The sequence below is a fragment of the Anser cygnoides genome, chromosome 13, assembly GCF_040182565.1.
Source record: "Anser cygnoides isolate HZ-2024a breed goose chromosome 13, Taihu_goose_T2T_genome, whole genome shotgun sequence".
In the NCBI taxonomy this organism is placed as follows: Eukaryota; Metazoa; Chordata; class Aves; order Anseriformes; family Anatidae; genus Anser; species Anser cygnoides.
Genome location: NC_089885.1, coordinates 7880003 through 7907750, shown reverse-complemented (window position 1 = coordinate 7907750; position 27748 = coordinate 7880003). Strand labels below are relative to the sequence as shown.

General features: G+C 48.1%; 1 protein-coding gene across 2 annotated transcripts in view; it reads right to left on the bottom strand.

Annotated features, from left to right (window-relative positions):
• The window catches only part of NRK (Nik related kinase), a 100725-nt gene that overhangs the window by 72479 nt on the left and 498 nt on the right, over positions 1-27748 (bottom strand). The window contains exons 1-2 of one of the 2 annotated variants that reach the window (XM_048075270.2): positions 19993-20338; positions 15978-16043 (exon numbers count right to left, since the gene is read on the bottom strand). In XM_048075270.2, the coding sequence (XP_047931227.2) occupies positions 15978-16043; positions 19993-20049 (123 nt within the window). In that variant the 5' untranslated portion in view covers positions 20050-20338. Of the gene's footprint in view, positions 1-15977; positions 16044-19992; positions 20339-27748 lie in introns of those variants that run through there. The other variant, XM_013183667.3, reaches the window with a different exon arrangement.

Below are 27748 nucleotides of genomic sequence, written 5' to 3'. Positions count from 1 at the left end.
TATTTGAGTGTCTACGCTTCTGCAGTATCAGTACGTTACTCACTCCATCAGATTACTGGCCTTATGCAAAACACGAACAACTCAAGGCTACTGCGTGCTTGTGTAAGATTGTACCAGAGATGGATCTCTTGGGATTTTGAAATCTGCCCTCAAAGAGGTCATTCATGTTGAGATTAGCAAGATCAAGCCAAACACTGATCACTTCAGAAAATACCATGCTACTCAAACACAACAGGAGTCTTGTCCACAGCTTATTTGAAACTGGGGGGCAGCAGAACATCTGCTGTCATCTCCTGCTCCTCCATGCCAGGCTGAGGAACCTGGAAGGGACCCTCGCCTGGTTTGTTATTCAGCTAAGAATGCAGACATGATGCTGCAGAAATCCTACTGTCACCTGAAGTTCCCAAACAACATGAAAGGGACACACGGATCTAGAGAGCGATGCTGGGGGCAGTGCAGAGAATGGGAGGGGAGGCACAAAGAGCACGCTGGCCACTTCTCCCCTTTTCCTCGTACTCCACTTACTGGGACATAAAATTTCTGAGCCTAAATTTCAGAATTTACACAACTAGTGGTTCCAACAGCCTTGCCATTCACCGCGGATTAAAACATTCGTGGTGCCTCTTAACATCCATCCAAGCCTGCTGCCATGTTTCCAGCCTCAGGGACCCAAGCAGGAGGGCAGGGATGCCACCACTCCCAGGGACGCACTGCCGTGTCTCCAGCCCCAGCAGCCCGGGGATGTCACCCTGCCGGGGGATGTGGCCATCCAGCCTGGCTGACTGCAGCCCCACAGCCACGAAGCCCTGGCCAGGAGCCTGTCCCATGCAGCACCTGCGGTGCCCAGTAGGGATCTGAGACAGCAAAGATCTGCTGTGCCAAAAATCTGTGCATCCAGCAAAATAAACAGTTTTGGGAAAAAAAAAAGTTTCATTTTGTAGACTGAGGCCTGTTGAGAAGTTAAGTGTAGGGAGAGGTACAAACCCCTCCACCCCAGTGACTCACGTCCATCCGCTTACAGAAATTCAGGGCACTAGAGAAAAGCCACACGCAGCACATCTCTGCTGGATGAAGTCACGGGCGGTCGGATGTGCCTCACCGGCCCCAGCCCACTGGAAGGAAGTCGGGGCCGGACCTGGGGTCAGCTGATGGGTGGCCGGGCTTTCGGAGCAGGCATCCAAAGGAGGGAATTTTTGGCTCGCCGCCACTGCGAAGCTCTGAAGGTTGAGCTGCACAAAGCAATTACGAATCTCATGTGATCAGATTCGTGTTTTAACCTTGTAAGTAATGCAGCCTTCCCAGACACGTGCCAGTAAACAAGCTTTTATTGGCCTTCTATCCCACATAAATATGATTTTGAAGGCACATTAACTTCTCACCAATTACATCACTAAGTTTTTGAAAAGCATGATTAAAAAGTCCTTCACCATTCTCATGAACGATAAATGTAATTGAGTTGAATTTCCTCTTGCATATAAGGCACAGCATGAATAAGGTTCTGCATGGGGTAAAACTGTGTTGCTGTTGTGTTTTTTTGTTTGTTTAAAAGGACAGTAAGGGAGCACAGCTCAGACAGATCCAGCCTCGATGATGAGAGTTGTAACAATTTTAATGGTGAATTACTTTTTCTCTCCATTTCTGCTGGTGTCTTCCTTACACAGATGGCAGAGGCATGGATACGCGGCTTTACGTGGCTCTGCACAGGATGGTCAGCCCGATGCTAGAACCTGGTTGGCATCACCTGGCTCTATCTTGTGGTCTCTGAGCCTTTCCTTCAGGACTCTGTAACAAATAACCTCCTAGAGCTCCCTTTACCTGAGATGAATTCTGAAGGCAAAATACACCAAGCACTACTGTTGAGTTCAGCAGGTCTGATTATTGCCTAGGGAAAGGGTGTATTTTCCAAACACCTACACAGGCTTTCACAGAGCATTTCATAATGAAAAAAAAGAGCATCTCCTCTTGCTGTCTTCTCATTTGGTTCTGATGCACCATCTCTGAAAAGAAATAGGGAGTTAATGGGCACAATTAGTCTGTAAGAAAATACATTAGTCGCCAGACTTCTGAATGCAAGAGATGAAGTGCATGGCGCTGATCTTGCAAAGGGTCAGTTCCTGCTCCTTCTAAAATCCTATTGGCCGGGTGGTCCACAACATGCAAGGGAATAGGAGTTAAAAGTTTGGAAAGATTTTCCATGTCAAGTTGGTATCCAAAATGAAACCTGACTACCTAATTATTCTTAAAAGCAAAATAAACTTTTCTTCTGTAATTAAGAACGAGGAGAGCTTCCAAGTCCACTTTCCTAAAGAAAACTCCCGACTCTGAGAAGAGCCTTGGTGTTCCTTTTTCTGAGCTGACCTGATCAGCCTCAGGCAGCAGAAGCAGGCAGCAGAGGCCCTGCTCAGGCACACCGTGGGTCAGACGTGCAGCAGTAGCTCCTCACCAGCTCTGAGCAGTTCCTTTCCAACGCCCTGCCTTCCAGTCTTCTGCAGGGATCGAAGTCAATCACAGCAGAGAGAAATGAACGGCGAGCTCTTGAGTGGAAAAACAAGCAAACACAAAACCACCCCTGCAGAAGAATTTCACCAAAATAGCTGAACACATCACAGCTGAAGAACCGCAGAACCTTAAGCAACGCAGACGGGCAATTGCCAGCGCGTACAGAACACAAGCAGCAGCTAACCGTTTGAAGAGTCGGTCACCAAAGGGACCGAGAGTTTCCTGTATTAACCGCTGAAGAGCTTTACCAGATTTCTGAACTCTGGTCTCGTTGCCTTGCCCCGTGTATACCCGCCCGGTTTACTCAGCTCAGCGCGGTTCGAAGCTGTCCGCTGAGCGCCTCGAGCTCTCGGGCGTGCTCCTGCCTCACTGAAGCCAGCAGGATGGGAACACCACCTGCAGTCCTCACTGACTACAGACACGCACACATTCACTGGCATATGCATTTGATCCCTTTCCTCTCACTCACGTATGTCGTATCAAACTTTCCCAGACAGGAATGGCTTCTTTGCAAACCTGTACAACACCAAATGCCACGGGGTCCAAGGCAGCATGGACAAACGTGTGCACGCACACACAGATTTTCAAAACCGTAAGATCGAAATCCTCTGGCTCAGCCCAGGAAACCACAAGTGTCAGTGAAGCTGCACCAGAACCCTTCTTGTGATTCAGTCTCCAGCCCAGCTCTCCTTTTCCCAGCTCTGAATGCTATCTGCTTGCTTGCAATAGCCTGTCCAGCCAGCTGCAGCCCATCACAAAGCAGCTGTCAAGAAAGAAAAAAACAGAACAGCAAAACAACCTAAACATTCCACGAAGCATCCAGCTAGTGCAGGAAGCTGGCCAGAGAAATGTTGAATAGCATATCTATAACCTGCTTTATGTATATAATACAAGCTTAAAAAACTGGCACCCCTGCTTTAACATCTTCTTCTAATTGTGTTCACATTAAATCTGACTCTGAAAGTTTAACCATCCACCAGTTTCAAAATAACTTCCTTTTGCAGCTTCCTCGCATATTCTGTCATCCACATCCAGATGCCAAAATACACCACCAACAGCTCATTGCTCCTCAGGATAAATCTGGTAATAAGCACAGGAGAAAAAATCTGCAGGGCCAGCTAAAACCCTGCAGCACTGCCCATGCACATATTTAAATATCATAAATGCTAGGCAAACCCATCTCCTGAGTGTTTTGTGTTGCCTTCTAGTTTCTGAACCTTTGGGTGCAGGGAGGGACATGAAATTACACAGAGCTGCAAGCTCTCCTCCAGTATCAAAGAGCTCAGCCTGGTCTCTTGACAAAGCTGGGCTCAGACAATTGTGCTGCCCTTGCATCCACCCATGTTTTCTCCTGCCAGCCCACATCAACCAAAACTGACAGGCAGAAGTCACAGAGATGATTAAAATCCTAAGTGCTTTCCGAAAAACAGAGACACAGCTGACACCCTCCAGAGATGAGGGTGGCAGAGCAGGCTCCATGCTGCCCGCCAGACGCCTGCAGCCAGCCGCAGCGTGGCAGCAGAGGTGGTGGCCATGGGCACACACGCTAGCAGAGACCCTGAAGGACCCAGCAAAGGAACTGGGACTGCTGAGGACAGAGACGAAGAACTGGATAAGAAAGGACAAACTTCCAAGCAACTCCACTTATTAGTTTTACAATGTTGTCTCTCCTCAAAACCCAGGAGGTTTAAATGACTTCAGAATTCACCTTAATATAAAAACCCATATAACATCAGCGCTTACAGGCTACTTTCTTTTGGTCTTAGCATTAGCACTACAAGAGTGCTTTCTAGTTTGTACCAGTGAAACTTACAGAAAATACATATTTTTGACATCAGTTTGCACAAGAAGGTAATATTCAATAAAGGAAGGGTTACAGAAACCCAAATGCCAAATGGGAAGGGGTTTTGAAATCAGTCAGAGAGCTACCTTTAGCACTGGCTCCCCAGCACTGATTCTTTTTTGCCACTTTGCAAGCAAACGAGAAAAAGGTGAGCACTATCATGTTGCTGTTAGCACTTTACATCCACTTTGAAGAGGTAAAACAAATGACACCATGGGCAAAAGGCTGGGGAAAAAAAACCCAACAAATAATTATTTTTAAAGACCTGGTTGGCATACATGGTTGCCCCAGTTAAATTAGAAATGTATTTCCAGCCCAGCTTTGTCAAGCGTGGACACGCTCGCTGGCCTGCATTGCTTTTGCTCATCACCTCCCTTTCACTGATCTGGCCGTACTGGACATGATTTTCCAAAAGCGCCCATCTTTCACAAAACTCTGGCCCTGTAGTTTCACAGGGGCTTTAAAAAATAAAGAGAGAGGCTAATGGTGAGTTCTTTGGAAATTCCCCTTTAGTTCAGTTACCAGCTTTTTCTGCCCCCCCCATCCTTCCCCCCAAAAAGATTGGTTTAAGAAAGCCAGCAATGAGCACTGATTAGAAGGCTGAGTGGTGTAAGGTTAATAATATTCATGTCTCGTGATCAGTGAGAGCAGGGTTTTGGTTGCTAACTGGGACAGCAAACGTCGGCCACACTTAGGGCTGGGTCCGGCTGGTGGTTTTGCCCTTGCAGCAGCCGTATGTGAGAACATGTTTCTGTGGCAAGGCAGCAACCTCCTACCTGCTAAAGCTTCCTTTTGTTTTTGCCAAGAAGAAAAAGTCAAGAGTAATAACGTAAGAAACTATTTTCTGCCAAACCTCAAGAGTGCTGTTGTTCTGCTTCATCACCAGCTCCACACACACACCCAGTTACGTAAAAGCACCAGCACCCATGCAAAGCAGCCCCGAGCAAGCGGGTTGGAAATACCAAGCCTCAGAAGCCCATCTGCAGAAATGAATGGCTACACTGATGGTAAACAGAGATAAAGTTAAGAGAATAATGGGGAAAACAAAAGAAATCCAGAGGCAAAGCTCTCCGTCATCTCACGTCTTTCAAACCCTGCTTGCTCATAAGGCTTCCTTCAGTGGGTGCTGATGCACAAACACAGACCTCCTCCTCCTCCTCCTCGGCAGCCAGGCCACGAGCCAGCCCCGGCTTATCAGATCGCAGCCCTCTGCAAACACCTAGGGAAGAGCACAGACAGCAGCAGCCAGCCCCAGGGGGTGAAAAATGCAGAAGCAGCAGCTTCCCCATTTCTCTTCCTGGTCCTGCCCAGGTTTAGAGGAGATCCCTGGGAGCGAACGTGCATCATGCAATCCTGGGGACTTTTCGTATCACACAATGACTACAAGAAGCAAACAGTGTAGATAGCAGGGCACTGTGTAATGACATTCATGTTGCTTGCTTGGCAGTACAGGAAGCCAGAAAGGAAGGAAAACCCACTGCTGGCACACAAGCACCAGGAATTGGAAAGAACCACCCCTCTGGAAGTTCGGGCAGTGTTTACACACAACAGGACTCAGCCGGCCGCGCTCCCCATTAATAATCACTGCGCCGTCCCCATCCCAAACCCCACTGGCGCCTACAGTCCCCATTCGGCCCCAGCCCCATGGGAGAGCTCAGCGCTGCCTTCGCCAAGCCTGTCGGAGTCAGCCTAGAAACCCAGCTTTGCAATACAAAGGATTTCTTTAATACTAATCACATCAACAGAGAGAGACCAGCCAGGACTCCGTAATGTAAGCAGTGCAGGGTGCTGCAGCTCCCACAGCTCAGAAAGCCAAGCTGCCTTTCCTCGCTCTGACATTCAAAACCCATCTGCAGGGCAGACAGGACAAGTGCCACGCGGGCTCCGAGATTCACCCTGGGCTGACAGGACGTTTTCTTTCATTCTTGGCCAGAGATCTGTGAATTTGGAAGAAGCAGTTGAACAACGTTACATGAACTAACCAAGAATTTGTTGCAATTCTGACCAGCCTCACGAAAGCATTATTAGGGGCTCTGCAAACCTACAAAGAGCTCAGCCCCTACCTGATCACACACGTGTCTGCAGGTGCAGATTCCTGTGCCAACATGAAAGTACTCTAATTTCAACACGCAAGCCACGAACACGGACCATGCAAGGTCTTTTACCAGGTGGGTACCTAAAATCTGACACGTTACAAAGAAAGGAAGACAGTGAGATAGGAAAGGGTGAATCCTAAACCCTCTCTCTCTCTAACCTTTACTCGCCAGCCTGCGGGATCAGAGACCTGAGTTTCCAGCCTTTGTTTTGCAACTTCCTTTATTCAAAACATTTCTGACTAAAGTCTTTCAAGCGTCCAGGAGAAAGGAAGGTTGGTGCATCTCTTTATTCCTTCATCCTCTCTCCATATTCAGGGAGAGCAGGCTACAATACGCGTAGTTTCTCCAGGTCCAACCTCTTTTTCTGCCAAGGAAACAGTCCCGGTTGGGCATCCAGAAATCCGACACGTCCTGTACATGTGCAAGCCTCCTCACCACCACGTGAGCAGGAGCTCAGTGCATTTGGGAAACGCCAGGCCTCTTTAGGCTGAGCTGCACATGCACAAGAAGCCCAGTGTCTCCTGAACACGGTATGTCCCTGGCATGCACTGCCCGTGATGCCCGAGCAGCCCAGGGCTCGGCAGCTGCCGGCTCGCCGGGCACAGCACAGGCAGCAAGTGTTGGCACGGCTGCTGCCCCACAGAAGGCTGGCTGCCTTCCACCGGGAGAGACGACAAAACCTGGGCTTCTGGAAACAACTCGCCCTTCATCAAAAAGGGGTCACGGAGGAGGAACGGAGCGGTGCACCCGAGCCGCGTGTCAGTGCTGCCCGTCCTCTTCTGCAGGGCAAACAGCACGGCCGGGCTCAGCTCCCCCAGCAGCAAGTGGTGCACAGCGGGGATCCTGCACCTCGGCACAGGGACCAAAGGTCTGCAGCACCTAACTCTGCCTCCGATATCAATAAAGGGAAACCAGGTGTCTGCTGATGTTATCTGGCTGCTGGGCGCAAAGAAGCCTCTCGCGATAAATATTTCATGTTAGACTGCAAAAAGCAAATATTAAAGCAAAGAAATTTTCTCCCGGCTCTTCTCTGTTTTCCATGTTACACGACGACATCATGGACAATCTGTTTAAATAATACATTACAGAGTCCATTATCTAAACCATAGGCATATTTATTTTATACTGTTTTTGTTGCATATTTTAGTATAATTGTTCACAGGTTTAAAGGAAAGAATAAAACAAGAGAAGACAAATCTGCCATGGCAGAAAAAAATGAGTAAATTGGTTATTCTTTTGCCATTATTTTTAAATACCAGGAAAAAAATTCCATGCCAAAATTTATAATAATAAATAAGAAAGCTAGAAAGTTCCATAAGTTCAGTAATATTCGTATTTTCAGAAGGCAACCACACATCTCTTTTATGCCCTTTTCCTCAAAATATTTGCACAAAGAAAAAAAATGACATCAAAACTGCTGGTAACAAATGTAGCAAGTGAGTAACTGTAGAGCCAGAAAATGGAATTCAGACAATTCCAGTATTCAGTAAAACTCCACAAAATGCCTGTATTTTGCCAACTGCTCTCGCTTTCAGTTGTAAACATTCCTTATAAGATGGAAATTCAGAACTGTAAGAGTTCATTAATATTTACATATTTATTCTGGCGATGCCAAATTACTTCAGTATGACGGCGCCTTCCTTTAGAACGCGCAGCACTAAAGACAATCCATGAAATATTAAATATCCAGCTAAATTAAAGTGTATGCTTAGAAGAATGAAGCAAACGAAATGCCGTGTTTTGATGTTTCTGAAGCAAGGGTTCCAAACGAAAGCCAACTCATTTCTTAATTTTTTTCCACTGTTTCTGTTGAACTCAACGGGTTTTGGTTCGGATGAAACCGTTTCCAAACGGCACGATGCTCAGTAAGTGGCTGCTATCCACTTCTCCCCAGTCAGCTCCCTAGGTACACTAATTCATTTCAAAGAGAACCCCAAAACACTGCAAAAAATAAGGACTGCCACCATCTGGGGGCATTCAAGGAGAGGTTGGACGTGGTGCTTAGGGACATGGTTTAAGTGGGTGACATTGGTGGTAGGGCGATGGTTGGACCAGATGGTCTTGGAAGGCTTTTCCAACCTTAATGATTCTATGAATCGTTATGTGCTTTCAAGAAAGCAGAGTTTCAAGGCAGCTCAGAGCCTTGGATGACCCTATTAAAGCCTGGGCAAGAAACAGCACAGGAGGAATTTCTCTGTGCAATTTTGCCCCCACAGCCTGGCTCTTCCATAGGGGTAGAAGGCAGCAGTGCTCCTCAAAAAATACCGCTCGTACAGACTAAGTAGCAGAAAATGACAGGCTGGAGCAAGAAGAAAAACTAGATCTCCTGAGCTACAGCTGCCCACGTCAACCCCTCTCTTGCCTTTATGAGAAATTCTTCTTACATGATGGGAGTGCCTAACAGCACAGGCACAGACCACGTGCTGGCCTTACATCTTGGCTCATACGATCACTTGTGTAGGGGCTGAAAAGGCCACAAAGTTTGCCAGAAAGGACATCTTCTGGCTTGTTTTTTCCTAAGAACTCAGAAGTTTCTAAGCCTTCACGCTTTGTTGGGGAAAAAGAAGGAGATGAGACAGGCCTTTGAAAAGGCGCTTCTAAAACAAATCTTAAAAGCCTTTCAGGAATCTCATGACATTGGTAGGTTATGTGGGCAGGATGAGAACACACAGAGGCTTTAAAAATAAGAAAGCATACTACAAACAGCTGAGTAGTTTCTTCTTGAATTTTATTCTCAAGACCCGTATTCACAGTTCTGCACAGGCCAGGAGAATTAACACTGGCCAGCAGCCTGAGAACAGCTGAACACCAGACAGGAGAAGGATTTGACCACGCTTATGGACATTACAACGTAAAACCGCTTACTGGAAACTGCATCACAGCAAGACGAGGGGCTGACCTGCGCCTTGTCTACTGACTGGGCAAGCCGTCCGACCCGAGCTCCCAATGAAAGCCGGCTTTTCAGCTCCGTTTCCTCACAAATGCCGCGGAAGGGCAGGATTACCAACTGCCCGACCAGGGTTTGCTGCTGTCCGTCTGGGCAGCTGCAGCCTCAATAGTTGTGCTGTGGCCAGACATGGCCCTGCTTGGCCCCGAGCCCTGCAGGAAGACCCCGGCTGTGCCCAGCACTGTGTGTGGCGGTGCACCAGAGCTGTGGCACCCCAAAATATCCCCATCAGTGTTCCTGTGTTTGGGGAGCAAGGCAGAGAAGCTGCAGGGATCGGTGGCAGCGTGTTCAAGCGTCACTGAGTGCAAGAACAGACCACATATGAAACCTTCCTGGCACAGGCATGGAAGTGCTTTTAATTGCTGTTGGGTGGCCATCAGAGGGCAAAATTATACCTTGACAGCTACATGTACTAGCTGACATTACTAGTGCTTCTTACAGTGTTATCTCAGGACTGCTCTACACGAGGACAGGGGCTCAACAGGGGGAGTGAGTGCGAGCTCACCTCTGCTGCAACGGCATTTCGCTGGGGCAGAACGAACCATGCGCGTTTTGCAGCTCAGACTGACATCTATTCCATAGGTCTGTGACTCATCCAGAAATAAGGAAAGTTACTAAAGCTAGCCTGAAACAGGATTCAAACATCTAGAAACCAAACACTAGATTTTGTGCTGTTTAAAACCAAGGGACATTGTTTCCTTCATTCACCCCAATAGCTCGTTACATGCCCTGAGACGTTTTTTGGGCTGCACAAAGACTATTTCTCCTAAGCTTTCCCTTAATTCCGCTAATTCTTTCTACGGAAGAGATAACACAGACAATAAACGTTTCAGGGTAGGTGAGGCATGGTACAACTCAAGCACGCAAAGTGCTGGTCCCTCTGATCCATATCTTCATGTGGGCATTAATCCAGAAGCTGCCGAGCAGTAGGAGGGACTGAAACCAAAGTCACCAGCGATGTGCTAGAGCAGGGAAATTAAGAGGCTGAACTTATTATTTCCTCCTGTGCGTGGTGTTGTCACCAGTGCATTTTTAGCATGTGCTCTTACCTTCAAAATAGCATGCCCCAGTGCCAACATCTGAGCTCAAAATGCCACCAGATTATGACAAAAATGCACTATGCTCTCCCAGGTGGACATTCAAGTCAAAAACACGGAGGAGATGGGAGCAGCAGGCCTGACAACAAATTATTTGCAAAGGTTTTACTATTCTCTAATGGCTGATGTGGCACATCTAATTATTGTGCATTGCTCTGCTCAGTCAAACGGCCTTTACTGTATTAGAAGCACTTCTCAGCTGAGAGGATTTTTCACATCCTTGCTCTTCTATTTTTGATAAACTAACCCTACATTTAAGAATCTTAATTGAATTCCTCTAAAATATTCACTAACCAGAACCAAGACTTTATGACTTGCTGATTAATTTCACATGTATGATCCATTATTTTAAATTCCAGGGTTGAATAAAGCACGTGGACATCTACGTGAAGGTACTTAGGAGCTGTAGGCAACTGAGAAAGGAGGAACAAACACATCCAGTAGGTATTTCACAGGTGTTATTACAAATCAGAGGCACGAGTTAAATATCAAAACACCCAACCATGTATTTAATGTTATTACAACCATTAGATATTAGGCTTCCAGGGCAACCTGTTCATAAGCACGACAGCATTTCAGATCTCAAGACAACAGCACGAGCACACACTAAGCTCAGACTTACTCCTGAAGGAAACCCCGCTGCCAGGATTAGCAGCTCACCTCCCTTAGCTGCTCACACTGCTGAACCAAGGATGCACACAATGACTTGATGACCCCCCCAATACGCCGCAGCAGTACTTTTTTTATACACTCCTACCTACAATTAACTAGCTTTTCAGGGGGACAAGCTGATCAGCTACAAACCAAATAAAGCAAATGAATAGACAACCAAGCACTTGTACCAACTGCTGGTGGAACAGAAAGCAGCATTCTATCATTTCCATGAAGAACAAGCAGTTTCCCCACTCGACTTACGAAAACCTCAGTGCCTTGAAGGCTATGGTTGCCTTTAAAACCATAACTGACCACAAACGATAACAAAACACCCTAAGACTATATGGCATTTTAATGTCTCTGTTTGCAGCAGTCTGCAGACTCTGAGATTCCGTTTCAGCCCTGAGCAACATTCCTCAGAAGGTGCCCGCTTCTGACAACCCCCAGAAGAGATGCTTTGAAGTTTTCATCTTACTCAAGGCCTTCTGGATCGCACTGGACATAATGGAGACGTTTCTTAAATTCAGCTTTCCATTAAGTGCCTGAGGCACTGCCATAGATTAAGGTTTCGAATGCAGTCCACAGACTTCCACACTTCATAATTTAGCATGGTCTGGTGATTCTTTGCATGGAGCACCAAACCTTCCTCGATAAAAAACCACGTTGCTTTCCCCCTCCCCTTGCTCTCAACTACTTCAGCCAACGACTCAATGAAATGAGTTATGAAGGAGACTCAGCAGACTTCCAAATTGTTTAAGATAAACAGAAAAGTCATATTTGTGCTTCATTACCCCCCTGCCACGTACATTAACAGCGGAGTAACTCATAACTCATGTCAACAATTGAAGCACGGTTCAGTGCCAAGAAGCAGTTGTATTACCAACCAGAAGAGGCACTTCCTCGCTCAGACTTGCTTCCTTTGTGTATCCGAGGTCCTAGGTGACTACACAGAAATAAAGATAGTGGCTGTGCAGCGACTACGGGAGGGCTGTACTGCTTCCACTCTCCACTAAGCCTCAGCAACAGCACTGCTTCGTTTTCATCAGCTGCATTACTGGAAGTCCACATCTTCCCTTTCAAACCCCACGGTCCCAAAACAGAGCACTCCTCCCAAGCTCTCTGTGCCCTCAGACTCTTTAGAGGTACAACCATTCCACCCACCGAACAGCTGCAAATGTTTCATGGTTCACCATCGTGCCTGCAAGATCATGCTCCAAAAAACGTCACCCCCCAGAACATGCCAAAGCCGCTGGGCCACCCAAAAACGCTGGCCCCACAAAAGGGATAATCCACACTGTTAGGACAGAGGAAGTCAGAAGCCCTCAACAGGTGCCTCTCAACATCAGAACACAAGCTCACTGCACAGATGCTGCTGATGACCTCATTTGGCCCGTGAAAACTTTCTTAGAAGGCTGAGGGCTGTCAGAGTACAGCTGAACTAGTAGGACAAGGAGTGAATTCTCTATCTTGTTAACCAAAACCACCAAGAATCAATAAACTAAGAGTCCTAAAGTCTCTCCCAGAGTAGGTCTCTGCTGCAAGATGCAGCCTCATGCTCACTGAGAGCGATCCCACAGCCACTGACTCTGCGATGCTTGCAAAGGTACCACCTCTAGCAGCACACCACGGTGTAACAATAATACAGTGACTACCAGCAAACCAAAGAGGTGGCAACTCCTAAACCTACGGTGCCTTCTACAGCTCTACTGCCACCCCAGAGGACACCTGGCAGCACTTGCCCAGGCTGCTGTGGAAGGAGACGCAAGGCAAGGGGCCCGCAGCTCAGCGGGGAAGCGAAACCCAAGAGCTTGCGGGTGACAATCCAGCAATCTCACTTCCTCCCAGACGACATGGCAGTTGGGCGATGCAAATCATCGTTGACCCAGCCGAAGGTCCTTGCTGATCAGCAGCTCCCCAAAAACGTTGGCCCTTGCCCTTTGGAGAGCCGCCCACCCGCCCCACACAGTCTCTGCGGGGCCTCGCGGGGCAGACAAAGCCCGCGGGGCCCAAGCAAAGAGCAGTGCAGGGGATGGGATGCTCTCAAACTCCTCCTTCCCCTTTTTAATACCTAATTCATAGTTTTCAAAAGGCTGAAGTTGCTACTACTGGCATGTTTACATCCTACTACTTCATAAATTGTCAAAAAATCTGCTAGCTTTCAAGCACTTATTATATGCAAATCCCAACTTTATAATGTTTCTAGACAGCTCGAGCACTATCACGGGTACAATTTATACCCCTTCCGTGTCATTTAAAAGGACATGACCTGGAACCAGTCTAGAATGATTCACTACGAACAATATCCTCCTTCAATAAATCTGTTAAACATTGTTTTCTAAATCTAATGATGAATCCTCTAAGTTTTATTTTCATTTTTATGGAGCTGCATACATTAAAACACATAGCCTTATGAGTCATCGCCAGAGCCAACCGAGCAATTTAGTAATTCTGAACACTGTTTATTTAGCCTGAAATAAGCTTTACTTTGATTATGTGCACTACTCTGTGTATCTATTTCTGAATGTGTGGAAGATTCTGATGCCTCTGAAGAATAAAAACATGTGCTAATGACCTGACTATATACGCAGACAACAGGGAATACAGAATAACTTCAATATTTACAATCTCAAGCCTATACTCGACCTAGACAAACTACAAAATGATTCCAGTGTTCCCCAATACACTCCATCACTCCCAACATTGCATAGATCAAAGGACATACTATACAGCAGTGAAAAAGCAAAGCAAACACCATTGCCTAACTTTTTACGGTCCCTTCAGACGCTGTTGTTTCGCTGCAGCTGCCCTCCTTCAAAGAAAACAGATATTTCTTCTGGCTGCAAGGCCAGCACCAGAGAGGTGCTTCCTGAGTACATTCAGTTGGGATTCAGCATCTCCTGCGGAGGTGTTTCCAAACACACAGGGGCTTTGGACCGTGCAGAAGCTGCTGGCAGTGTAGACCGAGCTGGCTGCGGTCTGGAGCGTGCTCTTTGAGCCCGTCCTCACCTGCGTTGGTCTGCCGCACAGCATGCACTCCTCCTCCCGCACAGAGCAGCTCCATCCCCTAATCAGGCTCCAGTAGAAGACCCTGCATTCCTGGATCCCACATTTGTATGAGCAAAGCCCTCATTCTGGGTGAGGGGCTGCACGCAGGCCCTCTCTCTCCACCACACGCACGGAGCTTCCCCACGGCGCCCTCACGTGCTCTCAGCCCACGAGAGGCTGGCTCCCCGTGCCCAGCAGTGGTGTTGCAGCAGCTCCAAGATCCAAAGCGCTCGTTACCCAGAGCTGCCAGACCCTGGTCTCGTGTGCTCAGCAGGGAGTAGCCTTTGGGTACGATTTTTAATTTTCTTTGTCAATATTTCTTATGCGTTTTGGCAGCTGACATTCAAGTGAACCACGGGATCGCTTCGAGCATTTTCTTTAGCGGCAGAGAAGCAAGCTTTGCTGCTCCTTCCTGGTGCTGCCATGATTAAACAGCTGATTCACTCTCAACACCCTTGAAACATGACTAGATTGAATTTTTTCTCTCCCAATATAAAATAAATCCAGACATGAAAAGAAAGGGAACTTGTACGGAGGCTCTTTGGGAACTTTAGGATCTTTTACAGGCAAAAATGTCTATGATTCTACCGATTACAGCACCCCTAAATGCTTCCCGGCTTCTGAACTGCCCGTATGAACCCTTAAATCTCTGTTTTCAATTTAATAGTACTGACCTCAGTATGTGAATGATAACGTCAGAAACAGCGCAGGCTTAATCGCAGCAAGACAAAAAGTTATATGAGAAAGATTCTGCTTCTGACATGAAAATAACATTAAAATGTATATGGGAAAGCAGAAACCCCTCAAACGTGCTTCTGCAGAGGATTTTCCTGAATGTTTGAGAAAGCACCTACAGTTTCAAAATGCAATCACAGCAAAACTGACACCAGAGGATGGACTCTGAAATGCAAGGTGTGTTCAATGCACTGCAATCACAGAAAGACAAAGAGCCCTCCTGCATTTCTGAGCGTTAGGGAACCAGTGCAGGAAGGGCTGGCATCGAGGCAAAGGCTCGTGATGCGGGAGCTTGCCACCAGTGGGGTTTGAGGGAGAAGCAATGCCACACAGCTTCCTCCAGTGCCGTCACTCTTCCCTTCTACCTCCAGCGGTCCAGCAGCACGGCCTTTTCCTTCCTCTGTCTTATTTCTCCAAATCAGAGCAAAGCAGGCTCATTTCCCTATTTTATTCCCTCTTACATCACTCTTAGGAAAGGCTTCACAATCAAAGAAAACTTTTCTAGCCTTATTCCTATACCTCAGTCAAAACGAACATAACATATTACGGCAGACAAGGTTTAATTGCTCTAGTTTGCTGGTAGGGCTGCTTTGATACCACAGTGACAAAGGTAATAATGGAAACCAAAAACCTGGTAGCCTGCCCACAGAGCAGGGTCAATTCACGCCCGTCTTGAAGAGCTCTGGTGTTTTAGCCTGTGCTGGGCTCACCACACAATCCAAGCCAAATTTAGCCATGACTGATGTTAATTTGTGCCAGCCGCCTATTAAATAATTTTGAAGAAGAGAAAAATAAGCACAGGACAGAAAAAGCAGGGCAGAGGGAAGTCAGTACGGGAGCCAAGGCAGTTATCTACCCTGCAGCAGAGACGTGAAAACGGGTCAGGAGGAAGGGGCACAGTTTCAAAGCTGACACCATTTTGCACTACGCAGAAGAGACAGCAAGACAAAGCAGGCTATTACTGGAACAATGCTGTCCGGTTCCTAACGGGTGCTCATTTCGGCTTTAGGAAAAAACAGCTTTATCAACAACGGCATCACAAAATAAAGAGGTGTCCAAACCTTGTAGACTTGTCCATATGTCCCATTTCCAACAACCTGCACCAGTTCAAATATTCCCGCAGGGTCCTGCAAAAAGCAGAAAAAATAACATCATTTGCAGCAGAGCAAACACTTCATAATGGAGCGTAACTGTTCACAATCAAAAAGTCTGTGCCACGTCTCCTAATGGCCTGTGTTACGCACCAAAGGGGAAATAACCAAAGAATGGTGTAAGAAATACATTTATATTAAAGTTCCCAGTCAAGTTGCTCAAAATAACTCAGAAAAGATTTGTAGCACGGCAATATGGCAGGTAGACAAGTACAACAGGTAGAACAAATACATGGAGATGTGTGAAGAATATGGTAATTCAATTACTTCAGTTTAGCAGTAGAATAAGGAATAAACCCCACAGTTGCTATGCTTTAGAACACCAAGCTAGCCTGCAGGCTCAGCTGCCGTCCTCTGCTATGAAACACCTGGCGTTAGCAGTGTAACAAAGGAAAGAACCTCAACAACAGAACTGGAAGATGCTCTATAAAGCATCTGTGGCTGGCTCCCTCGCAAAAGGAAACCTATCATCCCAAACAGCCTTAACACCAAACACAGGCTGAGAATGGTCAACTGGCCTGTTCTGCAAACACAACCCGGTGAATTTGATCAATGTCCTGAAGTGTTGGCTTTGAACCCAAGTCAGATTGCTGTTAATTTACGTGAAAGATTCACGTGTCGGGTGATCAATGTACCAGGTGAGCCAACATATGTCCCGCTGGGTTAGCATCAGTTACCCTAAAACCAGCCACCTCAGCACGTGTCCTCCAGTAATGAGATCTCGCAGCCCTTCTGTTATCGGGAGAACATCCTGTCGCAAGGCAAGGGCAAGGGAACATTCGCTCCTGCATGAGCGAGCGCATTAAGAAATCTGTAGCTTTGGTTAAAACTCACTTGAGAGATTGATACAAAAACATTAAGAACTCAAGAGACCAGTTTCCTGGTTTCTGGCTGAGCCATTTATCAGTCCTGCTCATTTCTTGGGATGATATCATCGAGAGATTTATATAAAATATTATTAGTTCCATGTGTCAGTTTTACCACATCTGTTTCAGCAATCTGTCATGGCAGTTGATGCCTGTTGGTACTGCTGAGGGATGCGATACAGAAAAACAGCCTTTATCTCAGAACTCCAATTTCTATGACCCTGGATGGAAACTCTCTCTCCCTCTTTCTTCTTTTTTTTTTTTATGGTACCAAGCTACATCTCCACTCCACTTATATGTTATTCTTTTAATACAAATACTGCCTTCTTCGTATCTCATCTGGAAGTTTTTACTTAGGCAGAGTCCCATTGGAAATACACAGACTCTTTTCTGAGTGGATTCTGCCTTTGCTGGCACGACCGTCATGATAAATGGCAATAGCTTTTGCTGTCAGAGCAACACAACAGAGCCTTCCACAGCGCTCACAACTGAAGGAATTACTGAGTTCATTTGGTTTGGTCTTTAAATTAAATGAGTTTTAATCTTACGCTTCCTGGACTGTCAACCTCACAAAACTTATTCTTTATTTTTTAAACCAAATTAGCAATGCATAAATGAGACCAAACCACTTTTGACCTGCCTGTTGTGCTGTAATGGGGCAACGCAGCCAAACACACGGTGGCTCCCGGGATTCCCGGACATGGGCAATTCCCCAGGGCACACCATCACGCTGCTCCCTCAGGAAGCGTGGGCAGCACGCTGCTGCCACACCTTGTCTGCAGAAAGCAGCGTGGCTGAACTAAGCCGCGCATGGGGCATGAAGCCCAGAGGAAGCTACACTGCATTTTTCAGCTCTGAGCATGCCACCGTCCTGTCCCTCTCACTTAAGCGACTGCTCTGTCCTCCCTCTTTTCCCCTACACTTATTTATTATGCAAATATAATCATTTCATGCGCCTCAAAATCAGTTTCTCTCTCTCCGTCCAATCAATTTCTTTCTGATTCGGCATCCTAATACCTCACATCTAAGGTCTCAGAAGCTCCAGGAAAAAAAAAAAAGCGAAACCCAAACAATTATCTAAATAAATGTTAGCTTAAACTTTAATATAGCTAAAATCTTACCCCCTCTCCTTGCTAGCCAACTGAGCATTAACCTCACAAGTCTCCACAGCTCCAAGCGCAGCCAAAATACTTGGCCGTCTCTCTTTTAATCAGGACGCAGCAGAGAGCTGAGCCTTGTTGAGAGTCATAAAGGATATTAATCTGGGCTCTGACTTTGGTCCTTGGACTGCCCTTGTTTGCCTGGCTATCAGCACTGCATCTTCCGCTGGCAAAGTATTTGCAATCGGCCAACTTCTTAATTATCTGGGAGTTGGGCATCACTGTTGATGTAACGCTTCCGCCCAGCTAGCATTTAAGCCCCGCAGTCCGTCCAACCCTTCACCAGCCAGCCCCTGCCAAATCGCTGGGTTCACTTTGACAGATGCCAAAACGCCGGCCCGAACATCCATCACTTTAAGGTTAATTACTGTAAGGCACTGTGCCATATGGCGGGCTACTTGCCTTCTCCTGCAAGTCACCTGCAGAGCACAGCGAGGCTGCTGACCCTGAGGCACCCAGGCCACGTCCACCTCCACGCACAACGCAGAGCCACGCGTGCAGCCGGAGCCCGACTGAAATCCACTGCTCACAACCTCTGCAGCTGAACAACAGGCGGGTGCCTAAAGCTCGGTTCTCCTATCGGGCACCTTGGCACACAACATGGAGACTTTTCAGCCACCCGATGGCCCTGATGAACCTGTGCTCGGAAAGCCCATAATTGCCCTTGCTTCTGCCACCTGAGCACCCAGGAAGCCCAGGGAAGGAGGGCTGCAACGGGACGCTACAGCAACACCTGCAAACCGTGGCCCAAAGCAGCTCTCTCCAGGAAAAGGGGAAGGCCACGGCGAGCACTCCTCAGGATTGCCAAGGCCAGCAGGCACAGCTGGACAGCGACCCACTGCCGCCACTGCACGCCTCCCACCAGGCCTCCTGGCAGCACCCACCAGCCCCAGGAACCCCAACGACAAGGTCAGGGGGAAGCGGCCGTCTTTGCTCAACTTCTGCGGGGCCCAGCCTTGCCCACCTCCCCTCACCGCTAAGCACAAACCCCGAACGGAGCACCCAAACGGACACCCCAAAGGGACGCCTCTGTCCTTCCTGCTGCCAAGGCCAGGACTCGCAGCGCTTTTTTATTTTTCTGCATGCTGCTTTTGACACAGAGCCTGCCCGCTGGCTTGCACCACTGCTCTTTTCCACGCTTACGCTTGTTTCTCTTCATTTATTTGAAGAGCGAAGGTTCATCTGCTAAGCTCAAAGCGAAAACTCGCATTATTTTGTCTTGCTCCGCTGACCAGAGCCAGGCTAAATGCCTGTCTGCCCGGCCAAGAGCCTGGTGCCATCCTCACAAACTTCACTGACCATGCTGCCATTCTTCTCCCTGCCTGGTTTGGAACACCCTCCTCACCATGCGATTTTGTGCAAAGGCTCTTCCCAGCCCTCTTCTGATATTTTTAGCAAGAAACTTGCTTTGGTTTCTCTGTCTGGGGCTGAGTGTGTTTTACCACAACTGAACTCTTCCCTCTTCTGTGCAGAGTGCCCCAGAAAAAAAAAAAAAAAAAAAAAAAAAAACACAAAAACAAAACCAAACCAAACAGCTTTGGTGGGACAGGGCTGGTGAGCGGTCAGCTGCTGGCGAGGGAGCGGCGCGGCGCTGAGGGGCGTCCTGCGCTACCCGTGCCGTGACACGCCAGCGGGGTGGCTTTAACTTGGACAGCGTTAAAAAGAACGGGAAAACACCACAGGGTATCGATAAAAACGCAAAGGAGGTGACTGCTGCCTTAGCTCTCCAAAACCCAACACCGAACAGCCCCCGTGCACACGTTTCCCCCCGAACTCCCCGAAGGTTTTTGGTCCCCCTGCCCCGAGCCCCCTCTGAGGGACGGGGCCGCCCGGTGCCGGCCCCCCGGTGCCGGCAGCCCCTTCCCCGCCGCCCCGCTCCCCCCGGGGCCGCCCCCTTACCCTCAGCGCCGCCAGGTCGGTGCCGTCCAGGCTGCGGGCGGCGCAGTCCCGGGCCATGGCTGTCCCCGGGCTCGCACCGAGCTAACTAACGGTGCTCCTCAGCCCCGAGCCCCGCGGCGGCCCGGCCGTGCCCCGGCGAGGCGGGGAGGCGGGCATGGCGGCCGCGCCGGAAAGCCCTCCCCAGTCAGCGGCGGCGGAGGAGGGAGCCCCCGGGCCGGGCGGCCGCGGGCAACTTCTGCGGAGACATTTCCTCGGGAGAACTTGGCGAGGAAGTGACGCGCCCTGACGGGACGGGACGGGGCGAGGAGGGCGGCCGAGGGGCTCCGCCACGCGTGGGCACCCCACGGGCACGGCCGCGAGCGCGGCTCGGTGATGGCGCCCGGCCCGGGCGCTGCTCGCCCAGGCGAAGCCCACCCGCCTCGCCCCGAGCGGGGGCTGCGTGTGAGGGGGCTTGGCGCTGCTGCTGTACGAGGTGCTGGTTTGTGAGAGGGAAGGTGAGGAATAATTTATCCTCCTGCCTTCCTGCTCATCCTGCTCTCGGTCAAACTAAAAGCTGCACTGACACCAGCTTTCCTGCTGCTGAAACCTGGCCCTGCAACCAACCCAGCAATGGTCCTTTTTTTTTTTTATTTTTCATTTAAAATTAAGAATCTCAGCCAGGAACATGCATTCTTGTATCACAACTCTTTGGGGCAGCCCCATTTTTGGCTTGTTTGCTCGCCAGCCACACGGCTCAGGACCATCCTGATCAAACCCTCAGCTAGGATAGGATCCGTGCAAGGCCCCCACTGACACCCCTTCAGACCCCCATCACACAGCCCTGGGTGAGGGCGCTCTGTCGGGAGACACTTTATACAAGGGTAACAATCAAAAATTAAAATACAAAATAACAAAGAAATCAGAGTAAGGTCAGGATACAAGAGAGAAAAAACAGCGGTTGCAAAGCAAAACCCCAATTACACGTCACCGCGATGGACTCGCGCAGCACTGCTCCTGCACGCGCAGGGAGGAGCCGCAGCCAAGCCCTGCAGCCAAGCCCTGCAACCACAGACCTGAACGTAAAAACCTTTCGGGCGCCTGTGTGCATGCAGAGGATGTTTTGTATTAAAAGGGAAGTGCAAGCGCGAAGGGGGAAGAACTTCCTTTGTTTCACCAAAGGAAATGCCATTGTACCCCCAGAAGTACGGGGCCGATGCCGAGCTCTGCAGCCCCCCTGTGAGCAGGGCGCTGGGCCCAGGGCAGCAGTGCTAGCAGTAACCGCCCCTGCCAGATGCGAGGCTCGGTAAAGGAAGAGAGTGTTTAAAGCTGAGGCTCGAATTGGCATGCTGGTTGTTTCCTTTGGCTTTGTTTACGCTGGGGTCTCGGCTACAGGTGTGAAGTTGGCAGGAGGAAAAAAAAAAAAAAAGATAACCCATAACAGAGCAGGATTTCCGGTCTGCAGGAGATAAACAGCTTCTCGAAATTCGGTTTCAGCCTGAGTTGGACAAACGGACTCTTTTCAGCATTTCTCAATTCTCTGAACTGTAATTTCAGAAAAACTGCTGTTCAGAAAGCTGGCCTCATGGGATCTTCTCCTTGAAGCAGCACCCAATGCTGCTCGGGGAGCAGACGCGCCTGTCACCACCACAGCTGCCCGAGCCACAGTGGTGGCTGCAGAGCCACCCCCTGCAAGCACTGCCCAGACCTTCCAGCATCCAAATCCCAGCTCTACATCAGGGTGCTCAGAAACCCCAAAGCCTGAGTTCGGCTCCCTGTTGGGGAGTTAGGAGGCAAATGCTGCATCCAACTTCGTGGTTTCTTTGCTCCCAGCTTCATGGCAAAGTGCCAGAGTCCGGCCCCAGCATGCCTGCCCTCCCCAGATCCTGAATAAAACAGGATCCCTGTAAACCCTGGCACCAAAACTTTCCCCAAGAGCTTTAATTTGCAGGAAGGTTTCTGGCCTTCTATAAGCAAATTGCATTCTGCCCACACCAGAGGTGCCTGTTTGGCTTGCTGCAGGCTCTGAGGCTCAGGCACCAGCACCTTTTTTCCAGAGTAACAATCCTTCACAAAATTCCCCATGACTTTTTGACTTTTTTTTTTTTATGACCTAGAGATTTCAGACATCGCTTTGGTGTTTCCTTAGAGAACAACCCTTAGCCAAGAGGCAGCAAAGTGACACAAAACCCCGTAATACCTCCTTATAGCTGCAGACCTCACCTTCCCTCTTTCCCAGAAGCTCTCAGGATTGCTCAGAGAGGAAGGGCAATCTTTTTGCCTGTCTCACACTTTCAGAAACCATTTTCTCCTCACTTGGTTGCACCAGAACTGAAAGATGAACAGCTGTTAAATGCTGATTACAGGAGAGTCAATGGGTGGCAGCAGCCAGCACCGTATTAGCCCAGTGTTCGTCCATCAGCAGGGGCCCCTGGCTGCTGCTTGGATCCAGTACCATTTACAGCCCCATCCTTGGAGCGATTTACTGTTATTAATGGTTTTTGTGAAGTCCTGGAGTACAAAATATCTGCTGCTAAAAATCTTCATTTTGTAGGCCAACTTCAAAAGTTGAGCCCTCCTGTTCCCAGTTTTAGCATGGTTCCTTGCCACAGGAGGCTTTGGTAGGCTGTCAGGAAGATGATTACACATGAAAAACCTGCACGGGACCTTACAGGGCCTGGGTCTGCCTCTGTGTGGCTTGGTGCAGTCAGCGCTGCCATCCACACTATGTCACAAGTGCTGTCGGATGAACACGGCAAAGCAGAGCGCAGCTCCATCAGGTCACACCTTGGAAAATAGCACAACTTATCTCGGCTGTGGCAAGAACTCTGGATTGCAGGGGGAAGATCTGAGCTTCAAGTCAGGACACCCGCTTACATTCCACTTTAGTTAAAAGATGTTAAAACTAACGAACCAACGCTCCCCCTTCAACCCAGTCTGCTTTTTAACTTCAGTATTTCTATGACCCATCCCTGCTGTGCTTTGAAATCACAGTAAGATGTCTTTGTTTTCAATGGGTTTTTGGATCAGGCTCTGAATATTTCTCATGCTTTCTCCTATTTGAACTAAAGAAAATTCAACTTCATTCCAAACACACTAAGAAGGGGCCAGGAAGCAGCGTCTAAACCTGAATCTGTCTTCAGGCTTGTGCTTTGCAGAGGTTCCTGGGATCGAGGGACAGGATTGCTACCTTTAGTGAACTGGGCATACCAGAAACCCAGACAAACAAACAGTCATTTCCCATACAATGCTCAGCAGCACATACAGTAGTTTTCAGCTCTTTAAAAATTAAATAACTTTTTCAGTTCCTGGCAGCCGTGCTAGTTCAGCTTCACAGGATATCCAAAACGAGACCGAACAGCTTCCTTCCCCAGCGATTCCTGAATGGATGGGGCGAGTTGGAAAAAGTGCCTCTCACCGCTGGAACCGCAGCCAGGACGTCCACCTCATTTCCCAGGGCACAGCTTAAAATACCGGCCTCCCACAAAACCCACGTTAGCCCAAGTGCCACTCTCTGGGACTGCAGAAATGTATTTTCCTTTCAATTGCACACAAAGAGGCATGCCCCGGCGGCATGTCCCGGAGCAGGAGAAGCCCTTCCCTTGCAGGACCGATAACCCCTCGCTTGCCGTTCGACCCCTGACTTCATAGCATTGTTCCAGCTCGGCACCTCCAAGCTTCTCCAGCAGCAGCAGCGAGGCTGCGGGAAGTTTCCCATTTCCTTCCAGCCCAGCACGCTTCCCTGCTGCCCCAGCAGCAGCCACAGAAGAGACTTAGTTTTGGGAATGATGATATTCCACATTTCTGGCTTTTGTATTCTCAGTTTCAGAGCCAATTGAATCCTTGATTGTGACTTACTGTTATAATTCACAAATCATACCAATAACCATTTCCTTGCACGAAAGCCATTTCTGTTGAGTTGTCTCTGCATTAGAATTGTTCCTACTCCAATTTTCTTTCCTTTGTCTTTGGGTATTTCACCTTGAGTATATGCCAGTGCGGGACCTGCGTGCTGTGGCAACATCAGTGCATGAAGACTGGCTTGCAAATTTGCAAAATTAAGAACGAGGTAATTTATTGAAATAAACTGAACTCATACATTTTCTATTACTATTGTATATTACTGCTGTCGGCTGAGCTATCGGTTTTTCCCTTCCCTCCTATCACCTGCAAAGTTCTCTCTCTCTCCGTTCAAGTGGCAACCATTTTAAATGCTTTGCAAGGAACAGTAGCTATATGTTACTAGGTCATCAGATCCCAATGGGTTTTCTGAATACCATAATGAGTATCAGCCCAACATCTGTCTGCTCTCTGAAACAGATGCAATTATGGGAAAAAAATAGCTGCTGCCGCTTCACAGGCAGATTTCTCAGAAAAAAAAAATACAAAGAAAACTGACATAGCACAATTTAATCACTACCACATTAAATTTAATCAGTCAAAATATCATGTGGCACACACCCAATTTCTTCTGTGAAAGAGAGACAAGTTGTGGTAACTTTTCTGACAGACAGAGGTTTTTTGACTTTTAGAAAATCTTGTAGGCACAGCTTTGATTTTGCCAACCAAATGCTAACCTCGGATGACTCAGATCGGGGTTCCCTTTTATCCAAACCACTGAAGTTTAGTGGTTAGCTAAGAGGGAACTTGTATCTGAATCACCCTTGGTTTGGGGGAATTGTCAGATTAAAAAATAAATAAGCAAAAGAAGGGCCTTGGGCTTCAGGGTGGGATGTTTGGTTTGGTTTTTGTCCCCTTTCACCCCAGAGGAAAGAAAAATCCAGCAACTATGAAAGCGGGGACGACTTTCATGTACTTACAACACCAAAAAAATTAGCTTTGTCCTATCTTCTTAAACTTCTCAATGTCATGTGTCAGTCTGGGTACATTCTCAGTAAATCAACCAGACTTTTTCAGTCGTGTTGCAAGCCTAACTTGTGCCTCACAAAATTACACAATTTTAAGCTCATCTTTAGCTACAAAAAAAGCCTACCTCATTGCCCAAGTCCCTGTTACACATCTGCAGTTCCCAGGCCCCCTGCTTCTCCTTTCTTAAAGGAAAAAAAAAAAAGGGTAAAAGAGGAACTGTAATTTATGAGCCCTCATCCAGCCCCTCGGAACAAAACCTGCCCTCTGTGACCTATTAGACATCTTCAGGAAAGTCTCCTCTATTCCCGCTCCAATTTCCACGTAGTTCCAAGTTGCTTTTCATCTCGGTACTTCGTCAACTTTGAACATTTCAAACACACTTGGATGCCCCAGCGCAGTGCCTGAGCCTTTTAAATCCTCTTCTGTTCCTCAGGGGAAATGGAGTCCCGTCCTCGGGACGCTGCCTTTTTTGTGTGCGAGCCTGCTGGATGAGGAAGGCAAGGGGAAGCTCATATGAGCCTCAAGCAACAGTGTCCTCTTCCAACACTAACTCATGAATAAGTCTGTGCCTTTTCCTGTAGATCCTTGCCAGTCCTATCTAAACATTCTCTATCTTTGTATATTAATAACCAGCACACAACTTCCAGCCAAATTTTGATGCTGTCTGCACCACTGTGCCCGCTCCAGAGCGGGCAGCACGGCTCTCGGGAGGCTCCAGTGGTATTTCCACTGCACGGGAAAGCCGGGGGTAGGTGCAGTCGCCTCGCGGCTGCACGGTGCAGCTGTCAGCTGAAACTAAATATTTTAAAAATTGAATTGGACAGGTTGTTCGGCGGCTTGGGAAGAACGGGAAGCCCCTGTAAGTCTGCCAGTCATTCACCGACACTTGGTCACGGTAGCACTGTGGGTAAGGAATGCAACTGTGGCAGAGGTTCGAGACTGCATTCACTGTTTTTAACCAATAACTTGGAACAAATACTAAATAATCACTGCTTTGTTCACAGGGCCCAAAGAGGCCATGAACATCCTGGTGCTGTGCTGTGGCTGATGGGATTGTGGCTGCATAAGCAGAGAAGCCAGACTGTCCCATTTGGCTTTGGCGAGATGGATGCTGGAACAGCAGCTCCAGTTCTGCTCTGCATATTACAGGAAGATGCTGAAGGCTTGGATTCAGTGCAAGGAAGTGGCACAAAAATTAACAACCGAGGACAAAATGGCTTATTGTGCCCATCTTAAAGAGCTAAAGCTCTTACCTTATTAAAAAGAGAAATGACTTGATATTTTCTCCTAAGGATTTCTCCTTAGTGGCCACTTGAATCACAAAAGACATAACGAGAACCAGTAGCTGAAGCAGAAACCAGGCAAAAAAAAAAAAGGGGGGGGGCAGGAAAAAAGGCTCCACATTTTGACAGACCAGTTAGTTTCCATTTCTCATGGATCTGTCTTTCTGGTTCCTAGAGCTAGTGCAGGAGCGCTCAGACCTCCCCAAGTTACAGATGCTTTCAGCAGATGGCCTGCCTGGTGCAAAGCCGTCCTGCCCACGCACCCAAGAGGCTGCAGCAGCACCCAGGAAACCTTTCCCCTCCAGAGGCTGCCCGGCCACTTCCCAGTCACAGCCGAGCCCAGAACTGGCACCCCACTGCGTCTGTGGGCTCAGACTTGCAGCAGGGAATTTAAGCCAGCTTCCCTTTTCACAGTGGCTTAAGTTCTTTAAGGAGATTAGCTCCATAAACCAATTAAGCATCTTTAAGTCCCTGAGCCCTCGTACCTTCTCTGAGCAGTCTGCATGCTGACACTGCTTTAAAGAGCAAAAGCTGATTTCACCCGGCTGAGACCTGAGCGCCGATGAGGTCGCGGGCAGCAGCCCCAAGCTCAGCCCAGGATCCCTGTGACCTACACCGGGGTGCTTTGCTCCAGCAGCCTCCCTTCTGCCAGCAGATTCTTACAGGTTTAGAAGAGGCCAATTTCCCCTTTCTTTCTGTGCTTTCCAAAAGCCGCAGTTGTAGGTTATACAGCAATAGATAGCTTTACACACTCGTAAACCTTACACACTAAGCATTTGGGAAAAACAGCTATTTCCCTCATTTCCACATCCAGCGTAGTAGCCCAGGCAGGCACAGCTGACGTGTCCAGCAATACATCCCAGAGGGCAGCACAGTCACCCCTCGAGTCCCACCCCAATTCCTTATCTGCCCTTTTTCCTTTGGATTAGTCAGCTCTACCAGGAGGACATTAGTACAGCCATCTGATATCTGAGTACGAAAGCTTACAGTCAAGTCTCTGAAGTAGTGTTTTTGTTGTTGTTTTTTAAATAGGCAAATCAGCAACATCCCAAAAGCCAGGAAGCCACATCGTAAGATCTTATGCAAGCCTATCACCAGCCCCCTTTGCTTCCTGTATTCTATCTTGCATGGCTACATCCAATTACATATAAAGCTTATAGATTTGCATTATACACATATAAATAAAATTACTGTGTACCTCCTACATGCTGTAACTGTCATAGACACTTTTTAGGCAGTTAATAACCACACATCATTATGTCATATTAAAATACAGCTTTAACTCCTGCCCAGGCAGGATAGCAGGCTGCGATAACAATGTGGTTCTGTGAACAGTTGCGGATTAGCATTTGGTGACCACTGAATCTTCTCTGTGATGAAAAATCCCTGCCAGCTGCCCAGTCTGCCTTTGTCAGTAAACTCTGCATCATTTTATAGCAATAAAAACACAGTTCGCCCACTCACTTGAGGTCAGTCACATGCCTCTGACTGAAAAGTAGCATTTACCCGGGCATTACGTGAAGGGCAGACCTGCTCCATTACTCTGGAGCCGCTATTGCCATTGCTTGTTTACAAGGTCACCGTCTGTGCCTGCTGAAGCAGCGAGATACGGGTGTTTGCACTGAGGT